Raw genomic sequence first — 17,681 nt, 5'->3', positions numbered from 1 at the left:
TCGTAACCAGATTAGTCTAACCCAAAATTGACTTCTATGAAGAGTGGTCCTTTCTAATTTTTCGTCTTACTGCTTTACTTACTCATTATGCTTTCTATATCTCTACCAGGTATCATCAGTTTCTCTTGAAAATCCTACTGAGGTGTTTGAAGATGGAGAAAATCCACCAAGTAGTCGATCATCAGAAAGTGGATTTACTGAGTTTATACAGTATCAAGCAGACCGAGCTGATGACATTGACAGAGAACTGAGTGAGGGGCAGGGGACAGCTGCCATCCCAATTGGTAGCACATCTTCTGAGACAGAAACAGCATCCACCGTGGGATCTGAAGAAACCATTATCCAGGCCTCTTCCATAGTTTCTCAGGGGACAGCAACGCGAAGTGGGAAGACAGCCCAAAAGACTGCAATGCAGTGCTGCTTAGAGTATGTCCAACAGTTTCTAACCAGACTTATCAACCTCTATATCATTCATAGCAACTCTTTGTCTCAGCCTTTGATGACAGAACATCAAGGAGATCTCAACAGAGAACAAAGAGAGACTTCAAAATGGGATAAAGATTCATATGGAGATGTGAAGGAGAGAAACATGTGTAAACAGAATAGTTCAAAAGAATACCTTTCTGCCTTCCTTGCTGCTTGTCAGCTCTTCCTGGAGTGTTCAAGTTTCCCTGTTTACATTGCTGAGGGGAACCATACATCAGAGTTGCATTCTGAGAAATCAGAAACTGGTAAGGTCTTTTCTTTTTTATTTATATTTAAAAATTTCTGTGGCATACTATTTATTTATTTTGTTAAATATGTGGGTGTTAATACTGGGATATGAAAACTTTTAATCCGTGAATTTTAAAAGGTTTATTTTCATTTGGAGAATTTAAAAAATAAAACACTGCTATTATAATATATTGGAAGATTTTATGATTTTGATGTTTGTTACAATTGGATTATAAATGAACATAAGCTAAGAAGAAAATAAACTCCTTTCTCTGGAGGAATGTAACATGACATTTATATCTACTGGTTTCCTTTGTATGGTTAGTGTCATCTGTATCTACCTTTAATTGCTATTTTTTATGTACGCCATTTAATATGATTAATAAAAAGGACTGAAATGGCCAATGAAAATTTTAACACTACTGTCAGACCACAAAATAATCAAATTTGTGTAGTGAAATATATACTTTAAGGACTAATATGAAGAAAAATTTCCTTGATATCCTTATGTTGTAAGGAGCTCTGGTAGTGTAGTGAGTTTCATGTTGGACTGTTAACCACAAGATCAGCAGTTTGAATCTACCAACTACTCCTCAGGAGAAAGATGAGGCAACCCTACCCAGGATCACTATAAGTTAGAATTGACTCCGTTGCATAATGTTGTTGTTGGTGTTAAGTTCTGTCAAGTCCATTCCCACCCATAGCAACCCTGCATAGGGTTTCAGAGGAACTTTGTGGCTCAGACTGACTTTGCAATCCAGCGCATTAACCCATAGCACCACACATAATTCACAGTAATTACAGTTTTTTAAATAAAGCACATAACTGTTTTTCACATAAGAAACAGGCCCAAAATGTGTAATTTTATTACTACTTTATATGTAGATTTCACTGAGATATTAAGTTCTGACTTTTGCGTTGTCCAATATGGTAGAACAAATAATCACACATGTCGATTTTTTTTAACTTACTTAATTGTTAACTTACATAATTGCTAACTTTAAAGTTGGCAATTCAAACCCACCAGCCATTCTGTGGAAACCCTGTACAGAATCACTGTGAGTCAGAACTGGCATTGGCACTTAACAACAACAATTAAAATTAGAAATTTATTGCCTCATTTGCACTCACCTTATTTCAAATACTCACTAGCGCCTTCATCACAAAGTTATCATGAACAGAGCTGCTCTGCAAGTCAGCATTTTCATTTCTTCTGGACTTACATCACTTAGTATTCATACTTTATTTTATATACACAAACGGACTTTTTTTGTAATTTCCATTGCATTCTCCGTGGCCGTGTTTCTCAAATTGAATCATGACTAATCTATATGTATACAACTGGTTTTTAACAGGAGAGAAGATACCAGAATGCAAATGTATTGTTTCTTGAAACTTTCCTTTCACATTGACTTATGTGCGTTGGGTCCTCATCAAAGTACTATATTTTGTTTGTTGTGATTTACAGTTAAAACATTTCTCAAACACTGCCTGTGCTATCTCACTTTCCTTCCTTTCTCACTAGGTTTTATACATCTAAAATGCTCTCCTCTTCTTCACCTTCCTTCTGGTCCCTCAGCTGAAGCTTGAATTTCAAAGGACATTTGTTTCTTAAGTTCTTCTCTGACCTTTTCCTTCAGTGAAGTTACTATTCCTTTTTTGAATTGTAGCACTCATTGCACTGCCCTTATGGTGTCTGTGTATTCTGTCGCATTGTTCTATTTATTTCTTTTTGTAGATGTGACATCACTTCGGGGTAGGGTTATATTTATTCACTTTGCATTTCCCTTTCCCAGCTCTGGCACTATGACCTGGGTGTTGTAGTTGTTCAAGAAATAATCTGTTGAGAAGATGGGCTAAATGATTGCCTTCAGTTAAAATCCAGTGCGTGTTTGTTGATTAGTACACTGCCTTCCAGAACAAGAAAAAATACTGCATGATTTGGAATAAAAAGCATGCATAGAGCTAAAAAGGGTTTATGAAATTCTTAAATTTTCTTAAAACTGTAGATCAAGTGTGTATTTGTTTTGTTTTTTTAAGATCAAAGACCTAAAGGTTAGAGTTGCTTTGTTTTCTTAAATTGACTTAGAAGTGCAAATATACTTAGAGTATGTTTGAAATGTTTATTGTAATGAACTTGGTTTGCTTTTTTTGTTTATTACAGACTGTGAACAGGTGCAGCCTCCACAATGGCTCCAGACTCTGATGAGTGCTTGTAGCCAAGCAAATGATTTCAGTGTTCAGAGTGTTGCTATTTCACTAGTCATGGATCTGGTAGGATTGACTCAATCTGTGGCCATGGTCACTGGTGAAAACGTCAACAGTGTGGAACCTGCACAGCCATTAAGTCCAAACCAGGGAAGAGTTGCTGTGGTTATCAGACCTCCACTTACTCAAGGCAATCTGAGGTACATAGCTGAGAAGACTGAATTTTTCAAGGTAAAGATTAAAAATACAAACATGACTAAAATAATCACTGCATGTAAAATGCACCGCCTAGTTAGATTAGCAGTTATTTAGAGAATGACAACCTTACTTCAACATTTCTTCATATGTTTCCATGTAGAAGAAGGATGCCATATTTGACATGTACTTCTCTTCCATTTTGTCCCCAATTTTGTAAGGAAGAAAAATACAAGGATGAAGGGAGTATTAGGTTAAAGAAAGGCAAATATTAAACTACTGAAGCCATGGAGGAAATAATTTCACCTAAAGTTAAGAAGAAAACTCATTTATACTGTCGAACTTATTTTCAAATGAAGTGGTTGTGACATTTTTCTATTTATAAACTTCAGCTTTCCAAAACTCCCAGGAAATTTTCCTGATTAAATTGTCTGATTATCATCTGTGGTATATAATATCGTTTAGAAAAAAAAAATGCAATCTTTTATTCCTACTAGCAACAATACAGATAGTATCCTCTACATAGAGAAAACATCATTTATATTTGGATTTTATTACAAATATTGTACTACAGATACTTTTTATACATTTAAAAAGTGTCTTAATCTGATTCAAGGTCCAGATATTTCCTCATACTACATTACAGTTGGTTTCTATAATGTTGTGAACCCTGAAGACTTCTGCATTTTTGTTAATACTGTCATAGGTAAAGTGTTTTGTTAGCAAATAGAGCTACTGAGCACATATGCCTGTATTATAAAATTCTTAAGTATCTTGGATATTTGGATTATGGATTGCATTTTACTCTGAAACACAGACTCATAAATATTACATTGCATTGAATATGGGATTTGTATTCTCTTAAGGATAATGTCACATCACTCTACTAAACTGAAATAGAGAAATGAGATCTTATCTGGGCCTTGGGGAAAGAATTTACATGCCTGATGTTTAAAATAAGTATCTCTAAATGACTATCAAAAAAGGACCTGAAGGACCAGGGTAAGTAGAAAGCAGGCAGAGAGAAGGCTGTTCTTTTAATTCTCATCCCAGTGGTGTAGTATTAGAGATTTTCCAGGTTTGGCAGTCTGAGCATTATTTGTACCAAATAGGCAATGATTGTTAAATAAATTTCCATTTATGTTTGTTTGAACACAGTCACCTACATCTTTTTCTATAGCGTGTAGCTTTAACATTGTGGGAACAACTGGGAGATGAGACACCTCAGCACCACCAGAAGAGCGTGGAACTGTTTTATCAATTACATAACTTGGTTCCTTCTTCTAGCATCTGTGAAGATGTTATAAGTCAGCAGTTAACCCATAAAGATAAGGTAAATTCTTCTCTTCTTACCCTGTGCCCCATTATTAACAAGGTAAATTCACCATGTTATATTTAGGAACAATATAAATTTAGAAAACTCTATAAAATTATTGAAGCTAGCATCTGAATGAAAGATAATATAACTTAATTCAAAGTAAAGACTGATGGTTGCTGTTGTTGTGAAGTGCTATTGAGTCGATTCCAACTCATAAGGACCCTGTGTAGGGTTTCAGAGAAACAGCTGGTGGGTTTGAACCACCTTTGTGGTGATCCTACAGCACCACACCAGGAGTCCAAAGACTCATAGGAGTCTCTTTAAATAAAGGAAAATTCTTTATAAACGCATCAGTAATGTGAAAAATTAAGCAAGTCAAAATCCAATGCTAGGTTATTTCTTGTTTATATCTAAACACCAGTTATGGGTAGTGGTTAAAGCTGTTGTTCATCCAGATTCTTACAGCATTTAAAGAGGAATCAGTGGTCACAGTTACGGGACTGGTGGGTCTCCTAGTTACTGTATACATTGCAGTGAAATAATGTGTACAAAATTACTTTTATAGGCTATGTTACTATTGTTTTTAGTTTACATTGAATTGATTTCTGCCCCACAGGGTTAGGACTCCTGGTGTGGGGCTATAGGATCAGCACTGGACTGCGAACCACAGGTCAGCATTTCAAACCCACCAGCTGCTCCTTGGGAGCCCTATACCGGGTTGATATAAGTCGGAAGCGACTTGACGGCACTTAACAACAGCCATGTTTTTGGGAGCTATTGCCAGGTCCTGCAGAGCTGCTAGATGGTTGAACTACCAGTCTTTCAGTTTGCAGCCAAGCATTTAGCCATTCATTATACCACTGGGTTGGGGGCGTGGGTAGTTGTGGTTGTGTGCCTTGGAGCCTGTCCTGACTTGTAGTGACCCTGTAGGGTTTCCAAGGTTGTAAATCTTTATGGCAGCAAAAAGCCTCATCTTTTTCCCAAGGAGTGGCTGGTAGATTCAAACTACTGAACTTGTAGTTAGCAGCCCACTCAAAGCCACCACATACCAGGACTCCTTATTACACCAGCTTTATTAGCTTTAGCGTGCTAATATGCGAGATTGTGTTATTTATATTGTAATAAGTAGCCAAAATAATTTTGTATCCTAATTATGAGGGAACTTCAAATAGTGTGTGGAAGTTTTTCAATATATTTTCATTTAATTTTTCGTGAACTTTTGGAAAATCCCTAAAATATGAAATGATATATAAGTCAGTTAGAATGAAACTGGCTGAGTTATAAGCAGGCCTGAGAAGAAACTGGAAGAATCATTTTAATTGATCTCTTTCAGGGTAATTTAATGAAGTTTGTGATCTTGCTGTGCCTACTGTGTAATAGAAATTGAAACATTAAAAAAATTCAACAGCTTTTAGAAGTGGATTGTCCTAGTAAGAAATAAGTCTAAATGCTAGTGTTTCAAATGGGTCATATTCAAATAAAATTTCTTATATTGAGTAAATATGGTATTTGGTTGGGGGGGAGGATGATAAATAAAAGAGTGCACATTAAGTATAAATCTCAGACATGCTGCATATGTGTTTTCACTTGTTTAATGTTTCATTTTTAAATTGAAACCACTAAGTTATGAGTAAAGAAATATGTATCCATGAAAACACCTTTTATTACATTTGTGCTTGCTGTTGCTGTATGCCATTGGGTCGGTTTTGACTCACAGTGACCCTGTTGAGGGTTTCTGATGAGTGATTGGTAGGTTTGAACTGCTGGCCTTGTGATTACCAGTCCACTGCTTATGCTGTAGTGCCACACTAGGGCTCTGTATTACATTATTTACTGTTATTTTTATACACACCTATTTCTCACTTATGAAATTAAGGATGGAATTTGGCAGTTATGTAATGATGCAATAGCATCCTTCATTTTGTGATAACACTAGTTTTCCCCTAATGACCTGGACTTTGAGACCTGTCTTAGTTATCTATAGTGAAATTGTAACAGCAATTACAAGTGGCCTGCTTAAACAAACAGAAATTTATTCATTCATCGTTTAGGAGGCTTAAAGTCCAATTCAGAGTGCCTGGTCTAGGGGAAGGTTATCCTACAGCACCACACCAGGACTCCATCCATATAAAGAGGTTTGTATCAAGGAAATCGCTAATACAGTTGTAGAGGCAGGCAAAGGCAAGTTCCAAGTCCATGGGTCAGATATCAGGCAGGAGGCTGCTTGTGACTTAGGTAGCTGCAGGGGACTGTTGAACCCAAAGTGTCTGACTGCAAAGGCGAATGAATCCAACATCAGTGGGTTAGATGGCAGATAGCTGATGATTCTCAGGATCAGTAGGTAATAAGGCAGACTTTCTGGCTCAAGTCCAAAGAACCAGAGGTCAGATAACAAACCAGATGCAGGATCCCAAACCCAGTAAAAAGCAAGCAAACTTTACCCATATGTCCAGTATATTGGAAGCAGGTCACATTCCTGAGGAAACTTCCTATCAGTACATGGGCTTCTCATAGCATATGTCATCATGAAAGTGATTATGTTAGGCCTTATCATGGAGAATTACTTTCTTAACTGCTCTGTGTCTGAGAATCCTGGCCCAGTCAAATTGACACAAAACCTTGACTATCACAGAACCTAACTATCATGAAAAGTGAGGAGTGGACATATTTGTATTGCTTGATATATAATCACATGCTTCATAGAAAAAGTACTTATTATAAGCCCCAGGAAAAAGCAAGCACTCTCATGACCTGTCATAAGCAATTAAAAAGCAAAAACACAGCTATTTCGGAGATTACTCTGACTCATAGCAACTCCCTGTGTGTCAGAGTAGAACTATGCTCCATAGGGTGTTCCATAGCTAATTTTTTAGTAGAGCTCCAGACTGTTCTTCTAGGGCTATCTCTGGATAGACAAACCTCCACAACCTTTCAATTAGTAACCAAACACCCAGGAACTCCATGAGCAATTTATACAGCTAGATTTCCTGGTCTGTTGGGTTTTTACTTGACGGATTCAAAAATGCTAGAGGAAGACTATACAGTTTCTGATAATGTCAGTTTTTATTGTGGTTTTTTTTTTTATATTAACATATGTTCATCATTTAATACCAAGTGCTTGTCTTTCTTTGTAAGTAATTTTTTAATATTGTGTTATCCATTGTTACATAAAAATAATCTTTTCTAAATAATCCCAAAAGTAGTTTAATACTTTTCTAGTGGAAATAATTTTAAGTACTTAAGACTTTAAGTCTAATCAATTACTTTATAAGTAATAGTTTTTCTGGGTTACCATTTAATTTCTAGGAGTAAAAATATATTATCCAATAAAATAAATCTTGACAAATCATATTAAAATGGGGAGGGAGAGCTTCCTAGAGTCAAGATACCATGACATGTATTTCACCACTTTCAATTCCCTCATATGTTGTTGTTCAGTGTTGTCAAGTCTGTTCCAACTCATAGTGACCCTGTGTGGTTTCTGAGGGGCAGCTGGTGGATGTGAAATTCCCTCATATGAAGTAATCTATTATGGTTAAAAGCTCAACTGTTAATTGGAAAGTTAGCGGTTTGAAACTACCCAGTGCCTTTGAGATAGAAAGATAGGGTGATCTACTTCTGTAAACATTAGGTGCCATTAAGTCAGTGCTGACTCATAGTAACCCTCTGTAGGGTTTCTGAGAAGTGGCTGGTGAGTTTCAACAGTTCAAACTGACTTTGTAGTCTAGTGCTTATCCTACAGAACCACACAAGGACTCCAGCCTCAGAAACACTTTGGGGACAGTTCTGCTTTGTCACATGGAGTTTTTATGAGTTGAAATCTACTCAGTAGCACTTAATAACAGAAAACTGATTCCTGAAGTCTAAGCTAAATAATTATGCTTATCAGACAAGGTAAGATAATCCTGTAGGTTTAGTGCTTCTGTATATATTTAAATATTTTCTTCATTCTACTTCCATGAAACTTGATTGCAATATTTATTTGAGTACTGTGAACATAATGCTCTTTTGTGAATAGTTACTTTGATTTTGCTAAAATTGTATAATATTTTCAAAGGAAAATAAGGTAATTTTATCTCCTATATTTGTTTTAGAAAATAAGGATGGAAGCACATGCAAAGTTTGCAGTTCTTTGGCATCTGACAAGAGACCTTCATATAAATAAATCTTCGTCTTTTGCACGTTCCTTTGACAGGTTGGCTACTATGTTCAATTTAGATTTTATGTTCATGTATTTAGTCAGATATCTTAATGTTTTTCTTAAATCCTCTGGCTAGTTTGCAAAGAAAGGAGATACCCATTGATAAATATTACAAAGATTATTAATTCTCTTTATTTACTGAGCTGATTTATTATTTATTAGCCCAGAGCTCTTCCGTTTACTGAACAACTTACTCATCAATTCCTACTTTATGTCAGGCACTATTCTCAATACGAGCAATGGATACAGCCTTTCTGAGTCTGTATTTGAATTCAGTGAAATTTCAAATTAAAAATAGTATAAAGTATTTCTTTAGCCATTATTCTCAATCTTGTGTCTGAATCAAATTTACTAAAGTGTACAGCTGAGCTGACAAACTCTTTCCATGGGGTGAAAGAACCTGTAACTGCCTGAGAGAGATTGTGCTGTTTCTCAAGACTACATAGGTGACTCATACCCCAAATAACAGATTGAATTTACTTCCAAGAAGTTGCACTCTGTAGGTATTGGTGTAAGTTAGCACTCTCACCATGGGTCACACAGAATTGACCACAAACCTTAACCATACTTAAAGTTGAAATAATAACTGATACCAAACATGCAGTAAGGTCATCTGAGATTGGATCCCCTAGAGTGTACTAGGACTGGACATAAAAAAATATGTTTACAAACATATTTTCTAATCTTGACAGCCACCCTTCCTTGCTAACCATCCTTTCTCATTTTGCAAGTAAGGCAGTAGAGACCCAGAGAAATTAAATACCTTGCTCAAGACTATACCAGAGGTAAAATGAAACAGCCCAGATTTGAATCTTGAGGGTTTTTTTTTTTTTCCCATACCACACACTCATAACTTTTCAGAGATCTTTCGTTGAGTAAATCACATAGCTTTGACTCATGAAGGTAGATAATTGCCACACAGATGCATGGACCAGCATGGAAAAATAGTGTTGATTTACAAAGGTCTTTGATATTTGTTGTAAACAGGAGTAAGTTGTAAAGCAAGACTTATTAAATATGTTTATTTTTATATTGTTTAATATTACACAGTAATGCATGATTGCAAAATTTCAAGAAAAAGGACTCTTTTTTTTTTTTTTACATATATTGAGATTATAGGGATTGAGGTTATGAAAATGGTGTGATTAAAGTTATCTTGAAGCATGGCTACTTTAAAATAGCTCATTCTAAATAAGAAATACAGCTCATAATGATGATAATTTTAGGAAAATCTGAGCCATGCAATTAAAGTAGGTGTTTTGGTCTTTGTTTTAATTACTGTTGTTTGTTGTAGGTCACTGTTCATCATGTTAGATAGTCTTAACAGTGTAGATGGTTCTACTAGCTCTGTGGGACAAGCCTGGCTGAACCAAGTTCTCCAAAGACATGATATTGCAAGAGTTTTGGAACCGCTGTTATTGCTCCTGCTTCATCCAAAAACTCAGCGGGTTTCAGTCCAGCGTGTACAAGCAGAGCGTTACTGGAATAATCCTCCATGTCTTCCAGGAGAGGAGAACGACAAGCATTTCTTGCAACATTTTGCCTGCAGAACTGGTGAATATCACTTGGAAATAGAATAGCCTTATTTGGAATTAAAGTATTACAATAAGAATGTAAGTGGTGGAGTTCAACACTGATTGGCAGGAGAATTGAATGTGATATTTTCTCATGAGCTTATTTTCTCCCTACTTCATGAAATACTAGTGCTCATGTGAGCCCCATCAAAAGGTACTTCATCAGTGACTATCTTAGAGAATCTGGATCTCTTCTGTTGATTCTACCAGAGGAAGAATGAACCACAGCTCAGGCCAGAGAGGCATGTCTCAATTTTTACAGAAATGCCTTTAAAACTGATTTAGCAATCCTGCTCGTGCAAAGCTCTGTAGACTCTTGGTGGAAATTTGTATAAAGCTGATGATGCTCACACAATTACGTCCACACTTTTAAATTGCTGAGTAATACCCTCTATAATATAATAATAGCAGCCCCTTAACCTATACAGGGTCACTATGGGTCAGAACCAACTCACCGGTACTTAACAACAACAAAATATTTAATTAATTTTGTATAGCTTAAGGACAAAATGAGACACATATCTCATTCCTCTTGGCAAGGAACACTGTGAAGTCATTTCACAAAAAGGTAAGTTACCAAGCAGGGAACTGCTGCTCAGATGGCTGTAGCTTTTCCTAAAATTGGTGAAGCTGGAACTAAGAAACCTTAATGCTTCTGCTTCATCCACAGTGTGTTTCTACAGTACTTCAGTTCCACTCTCTAGCTAAATTTTCCAAGAACATGTTTTACCCTGCATATTGCTAGACATCTTTGTGCTAGCACTCTGCCATGATCTCCTTGTCTGCTGAATTCTCTTTCCCCTCTGAGATCAATTTCAGGTGCCCCTTGTGGTATAGCAGTACTTTCCCTTAGCTTTGTGGAATTTGTTTTGTACTGCTTGTGTGGCACTAAGGTTTCCACTGTTTCTAAAAGACTCTGATCTACAGGAGTTGTCGCCAAAAAATGAACAGAAATGGATGAATGTATTTCCAACTAATTTTGAACTTAAGGATGACTCTTCCTTTTCTCCCTTTCATATTTCCTGGCTTAGGGAATATTTGATTTTTTTTTTTTAAATCACGGATGTTATGTGTACATTTACTATGTAGTATACTTTATTTGAATTCTTAGAAATAATATAACTAAAGAGAAACATTAACAGAGAGGACAAATCACTAAAATTTTGAGGTATAGTAAAATGGATGTCTTATTTTGAAAGAAAACAATGGTTTTACATTTTGTCTGTTAAATATGATGTTCTATTTATTTGAATTCAATACTCCATATTCTATTGTTGAATTATCTATAGTCTACTCAACTCAAATAGTCATTTTCATAATTATCTAGACTTAACAGTTCTAAGATAATGATAAATTCGTAGGCACTTTTACTAAGAAATTTAAGTAGGTCAAAATACTAATGATTAATAATCTTGTCTACCTTTCTACATTTACATTTCAATTATGCTAATAAATTTTGTATTGTCCCTCCCTTTCAATTTTTCTCTTATCCCAGGAGGCCAAATACAACTCATTACATCTAAAGGAATTGGTGAAAAGCCACTTACCATGGATGAAATAGAGAACTTCAGTCTCACTGTCAATCCATTAAGTGACAGACTTTCCCTTTTAAGTACCAGTAGTGAGACAATTCCAATGGTTGTATCTGATTTTGATCTTCCAGATCAACAGATAGAGATACTTCAGAGTTCTGACTCTGGATGTTCACATTCCTCTGCTGGGGATAATTTGAGTTACGAAGTGGATGCCGAAAATGTGACTGCTCAAGAGGAATCTCAGTTGCAGAAGGCAAGCTCACCAGATGATGATGTTCAGCAGGTAGTGTTTGATCTGATATGTAAAGTCATACGTGGCCTTGAAGCAGAATCTGCATCAATTACATCTCAATTAGAAACTGAAGTTATGACACCCAAGTGCAGTGATTTAGAGACAGGTGAGGAGGCTGTTAAAATTGAAGATCAGACTTCTGAGCAGAGCCAGAGTGGCTTGCTGAGTAACGAAAGTTCACAGTTTCTGTCTGTGTCTGTGGAGGAAGGCTGTGAGTACATGACAAATGGAATCTCCAGAAATAGCTCCTCACCTTGTATTTCAGGAACCACACTGACTCTCCATGACTCTTCTGCTGCTTCTGTAGAAACCAAAACTAGACAGCGGAGCCACAGTAGCATTCAATTCAGCTTCAAAGAAAAATTTACGGAAAAGGTTTCAGAGAAAGAAACAATTGTTAAGGAGTCAGGTAAACAACCAGGAGCAAAACCCAAAGTAAAACTTGCCAGAAAGAAGGATGATGACAAGAAAAGAACTTCAAATGAAAAGCTCAAACAAACCAATGTATTCTTTAGTGATGGCCTGGATTTAGAGAACTGGTACAGCTGTGGAGAGGGAGAAATTTCTGAAATTGAGAGTGACGTGGGTTCTCCAGGATCACGGAAATCTCCCAACTTCAATATCCATCCTCTCTATCAACATGTGCTCCTGTATCTCCAATTGTATGATTCATCGAGGACTTTGTATGCTTTCTCTGCTATCAAAGCCATCTTGAAAACTAATCCTATTGCCTTTGTAAATGCCATATCAACCACTAGCGTCAATAACGCATATACTCCTCAGTTGTCTCTGCTTCAGAATTTATTGGCCAGACATCGGATTTCTGTTATGGGCAAAGACTTCTATAGTCACATTCCAGTGGACTCTAATCATAACTTCCGAAGTTCTATGTATATTGAAATCCTTATTTCCCTCTGCTTGTATTACATGCGTAGTCATTACCCAACGCATGTCAAGGTCACTGCACCAGATTTAATAGGCAATCGAGACATGCAGGTGATGAGCATAGAAATTTTGACACTCCTCTTTACTGAGTTGGCAAAAGTAATAGAAAGCTCAGCAAAGGGTTTCCCTAGTTTTATCTCTGATATGCTCTCTAAATGTAAAGTTCAGAAAGTAATTCTTCACTGTTTGCTGTCATCTATCTTTAGTGCACAGAAATGGCATAGTGAAAAAATGGCAGGTAAGAATATGGTTGCTGTGGAAGAAGGTTTCTCAGAGGACAGTCTTATCAATTTCTCTGAGGATGAATTTGATAATGGTAGTACTCTCCAGTCACAGCTTCTGAAGGTGCTTCAAAGGCTGATTGTTCTAGAACACCGGGTAATGACTATCCCTGAAGAGAATGAAACTGGTTTTGATTTTGTTGTATCTGATCTGGAGCACCTCAATCCCCATCAACCCATGACTTCTCTTCAGTATTTGCATGCTCAGCCAATCACATGCCAAGGCATGTTCCTCTGTGCAGTGATACGAGCTCTACATCAACACTGTGCTTGTAAAATGCACCCACAATGGATTGGTTTAATCACATCTACTTTGCCTTACATGGGGAAGGTTCTACAGAGAGTGGTTGTTTCTGTGACACTACAGCTTTGCAAAAATTTGGATAACCTAATTCAGCAGTACAAATATGAAACAGCTTTATCTGATAGTAGGTAAGGATTGATTTTTATCTTCTTGTTACTGCTGTTTTTCACATGTATAAGTGCTTAAAGTCCCAAGAAGTCGGTTATAATTTGAGTAAATAGTGGTTTTCAATAGGTTGTAAATAACATGTCATTTTCAAAAGAAGAAAATTCAGTTTAAGAATATCAAGGGAAAAGTATAACAGTAGAAGGAAAAGGGAAGCAGACCTTTTTTCTCTCAAGGGCTAAAATGTTGAAACTCCTATTGACTTTAGTTGGCAAAAGTAATGGAAAACTCAGCAGATAGTTTACCTAAATATGCATTATATTTACACTGAAATAAATTAAAACTCACAAATATTTTGTCATTCAATTTTATTTCTTGTTTAGGATTTTCATGGTTTGGTGGTAAATTTCATTTGTGTCCATAGTTTGTGTTCAGAATTGGTGTTGTTACTGTTAGGTGCCATAGGTTAGCTTCAAGTCTTAAGTCTTGGAAGATTAACCAAATGTTTAGTAGACTAGTGTCTATTTTTCCTCCAGCATAACCTCAACTGCAACATGTAAGAAAAAAACAGAATACTGCCTACATAGTTTAACACTGATTTAATATTGAGTTGCTAGAGATATACTTACTATCTTTGTGTACATAGTAATCAGTTACTGTTGATTCATAGTGAGATGGTGTAGAATTTTTTTTACCAAAAAGAACCTTTGTACATTTAGTCTAACTTTTATTTTATGAATTAAGAAATGGAATCCTCTGATTTATTCTTTTTGTCATTTATTTATTCATCTAATATTTATTGGCACATAATAGCGTGCCAGGTGTTCATGGTGAAGATAGAGGAAGGGGGTGGGGGATGTTCAGAGATTGATGAGATAGAACCCACCCCAGGCAAACATCAATTCCACTTCTCATGTTAGAAATAGCAAAAGTATTTTTTTTATTTACTATTGCTTTAGTCAGGAACCCTGGTAGTACGTTAGGATAAGCACTAGTCTGTTAGGATAAGCACTAGACTGCTAACTTCAGGGTCAGCAGTTGAAACCCACCAGTGCTCCTCTGTAGAAAGATAATGCTTTCTGATCCCCTAAAGATTTACAACCTCAGAAACCCTATACAGGGTCACTATGAGTCAGAGTCCACTCAATGGCTGTTGGTTTGGTTTGATTTTTATTTGTGTGCCTGGCATAGCCTGGGTGTTTATCAGTGACAAAACATGAACTTTGCTGTCACAAAACTTAAGTTAAAATGAATATCATTTTATTTCAGGCCTGTATGGATGGCATCAATTATTCCACCAGATATGATTCTTACTCTTTTAGAAGGCATCACAGCTATTATTCATTACTGTTTGTTGGATCCAACTACCCAGTATCACCAAGTAAGACTGCATAAATATTATACTTCCTTATGAAAACTCTGAGGTCTAATGAATCCCCATTTGTAAACCTCAGTAAATGATACTATGGCTTTTCCCCCCAAATTTAATAGCTTCTGGTCAACGTAGACCAAAAACACTTGTTTGAAGCGCGTAGTGGCATCCTCTCAATCCTTCATATGATCATGTCCTCTGTGACGTTGCTCTGGAGTATACTGCATCAGGCTGAATCTTCAGAAAAGATGGCTGTTGCTGCCTCTGCCTCGGTTACCACTATTAATCTTGGAGCCACAAAGGTTAGAAAACGCTCACTTAATCTATAGTGTTCAAGAGTCTCTAAAGGATTTTCTAAGGGTTATATAGAGAATTTGTTATTAATTTAAGTAGAAAAAACTCTGCATTGATTAATAGTCAAATAATATTTAGCAGTTGTACTGAGATATGACTGACATACCACAAAATCTACCCAGTTTTTTTGTCTAAAATCCAGTGATTTTTAATATAAAGAGTTGTGAAACCCTCCACTGTCTATAATTTTGAACAACCTTGCAAAATGATCCTTTATGCTGATTTATAGTCACTCCCTCCTCTTATTCTAGCCCCATTATATCACTGATTTTCTTTCTCTTTATGTAGATTTTCCTTTGGGGGGTATTTTATATATATATATAAATTTTATATATATATATATGAGATCATGCAGTATGTGATCTGTGCCTGGCTTCTTTCACATAGCAAAATATTATGTAGTTTGTTTTAGGATTAACGCATACATCTTGTACCATGCAGCAGTTGTTATTATTGCTAAGTACAGTTGAGTCAACCTAGTATAGGGTTTCCGAGGACCAGCTGGTGGGTTTGAACTGCTAACCTTGGTGTTTGAAGTCCAGTGCTGATCCACAGTGTCATACAGTACTTTGTTCTCTTTCTAAGGACATCATTTTTAAGGTTCCTGAGTTCAAGCAGTTTATGGTTAGCTACTAACCTAAATATTGACAGTTCAAACCAACTCATTAGTGCTGTGAAAGAAACAGTGATCTATTTCTGAAAAAGTTACAATCAAGAAACACTGTGGCTCAGTACTAAATGGGGCTGCCACGAGTTGTAACTGACTCCACAATGGGTTCGATGGGTTTAAGTGGGCATTTTAACATGTAAAAGCTCTTGGTTGTTGTTGTTGTTACATGCCATTGAGTCGATTCTGACCCAGTATACGATTTCCAAGGAGCAGCTGGTGAGCTTGAACCACCAACCTTGCAGTTCAAATGGCTTTGCAGTCTGTTGCATTAACCCGCAGCACCACACAGGACTCCAAATCCTGGTAGTGTAGTGGATTCTGAACTGGTCTGCTAACTGAAAGAATCTTGCAAGCACCTTGCAGGAGAAACATGAAGCTTTCTGCTCCCATAAAGATTTACAGCTTCAGAAACCCTATACAGTGTCGCTATGAGTCACAATCGATTCAGTGGCACACAACCACCAACACTACATATGTATATATACATATATATGTATATATACATATATACATACATACATACATACACAAAGTGTTCATCCTAGTATTTTATTACAAATAAAGAAAGCCTAAATAATAAACAAATAGTTAAGTAAATTATCCTTTCAGTGTTATATTACATAACCATTCATAATCATGACTTTAAAGAATTCTACCTGGATGAATCAGTGCTCAAAAATCTAATAAAACAGGATGCCATATAATTGGACAAACATTGCATTTGTAATTATGCTTTTAAAAATGCAGAAAAAGGAATAAATGTTATGTATATATTGATTTGTTGTTGTTAGGTGCCATTGAGTTGGTACCGACTCATAGCAACCCCTATGCCCAGCACAACAAAACACTGCCCGAACCTGGGCCAACCTCATTATTGTTGCCACGCTTGAGTCCATCAATACTGCCACCTGGCCAGTCCATCTCATTGGGGGTTAGGGTCTTCCTCTTTTTCTCGGACTCTCCACCTTACCAAACATGATATCCTTCTCCAGCGACTGGTCCCTCCTGATAATATGTCCAAAGTATGAGAGACGAAGTTTGGCCATGTTGGCCTCCAAGGAGCACTCTGGCTGCACTTCTTCCAACACAATTCTGTTGGTTCTTTTGGCAGCCCATGACACTTTCAGTATTCTCCTCCACCACCATAACTCAAAAGCATCAATTCTTCTACAGTTCTCCTTAATCACTGTCCAGCTTTCACATGCATATGAGGTTATTGAAAATATCATGGCTTGGGTCAGGCGCACCTTAGTCCTCAAACTAACATCTTTGCTCTTCAGCACTTTCAAAAGGTCTTATGCACGCAATGAAATATGATAGGATGAATGTAAAACTAATGTTCTCCCATGTAAACTATCACATAATTCACAATAAAACATTAAAAAAAAACGAGAACAACTGCCAAATAAACTATGCTTATTAAGAAAAAAACAAATAAAAAGGTCGTGTGCAGCAGATTTGCCTAATGCAATACGTCGACTGATCTCTTGACTGCTGCTTATGCGAGTGTTGATAGTTGATCCAAGAAGAATGAAGTCCTTGACAACATCGATCTTTTCTCCATTAAGAAGAATGTTGTTTATTGGTCCAGTGGTGAGGATTTTTGTTTTCTT

The 17,681-nt window shown here is 36.5% G+C and overlaps 1 protein-coding gene across 2 annotated transcripts in view; it reads left to right on the top strand.

The window, feature by feature from the left end:
• Positions 1-17,681, top strand: part of DOPEY1 (dopey family member 1) — a 114,301-nt gene that overhangs the window by 42,842 nt on the left and 53,778 nt on the right. For both annotated transcript variants that reach the window (XM_006870659.1, XM_006870658.1), the window contains exons 13-20: positions 110-731; positions 2,879-3,153; positions 4,298-4,450; positions 8,530-8,630; positions 9,931-10,190; positions 11,706-13,695; positions 14,942-15,053; positions 15,164-15,346. In XM_006870659.1, the coding sequence (XP_006870721.1) occupies positions 110-731; positions 2,879-3,153; positions 4,298-4,450; positions 8,530-8,630; positions 9,931-10,190; positions 11,706-13,695; positions 14,942-15,053; positions 15,164-15,346 (3,696 nt within the window). The remainder of the gene's footprint in view (positions 1-109; positions 732-2,878; positions 3,154-4,297; positions 4,451-8,529; positions 8,631-9,930; positions 10,191-11,705; positions 13,696-14,941; positions 15,054-15,163; positions 15,347-17,681) is intronic.

Source organism: Chrysochloris asiatica, unplaced genomic scaffold, assembly GCF_000296735.1.
Source record: "Chrysochloris asiatica unplaced genomic scaffold, ChrAsi1.0 scaffold00146, whole genome shotgun sequence".
Lineage (NCBI taxonomy): Eukaryota > Metazoa > Chordata > Mammalia > Afrosoricida > Chrysochloridae > Chrysochloris > Chrysochloris asiatica.
The sequence above is the reverse complement of the archived record's forward strand: the minus strand, read 5'-3'. Positions and strand labels throughout refer to the sequence as shown.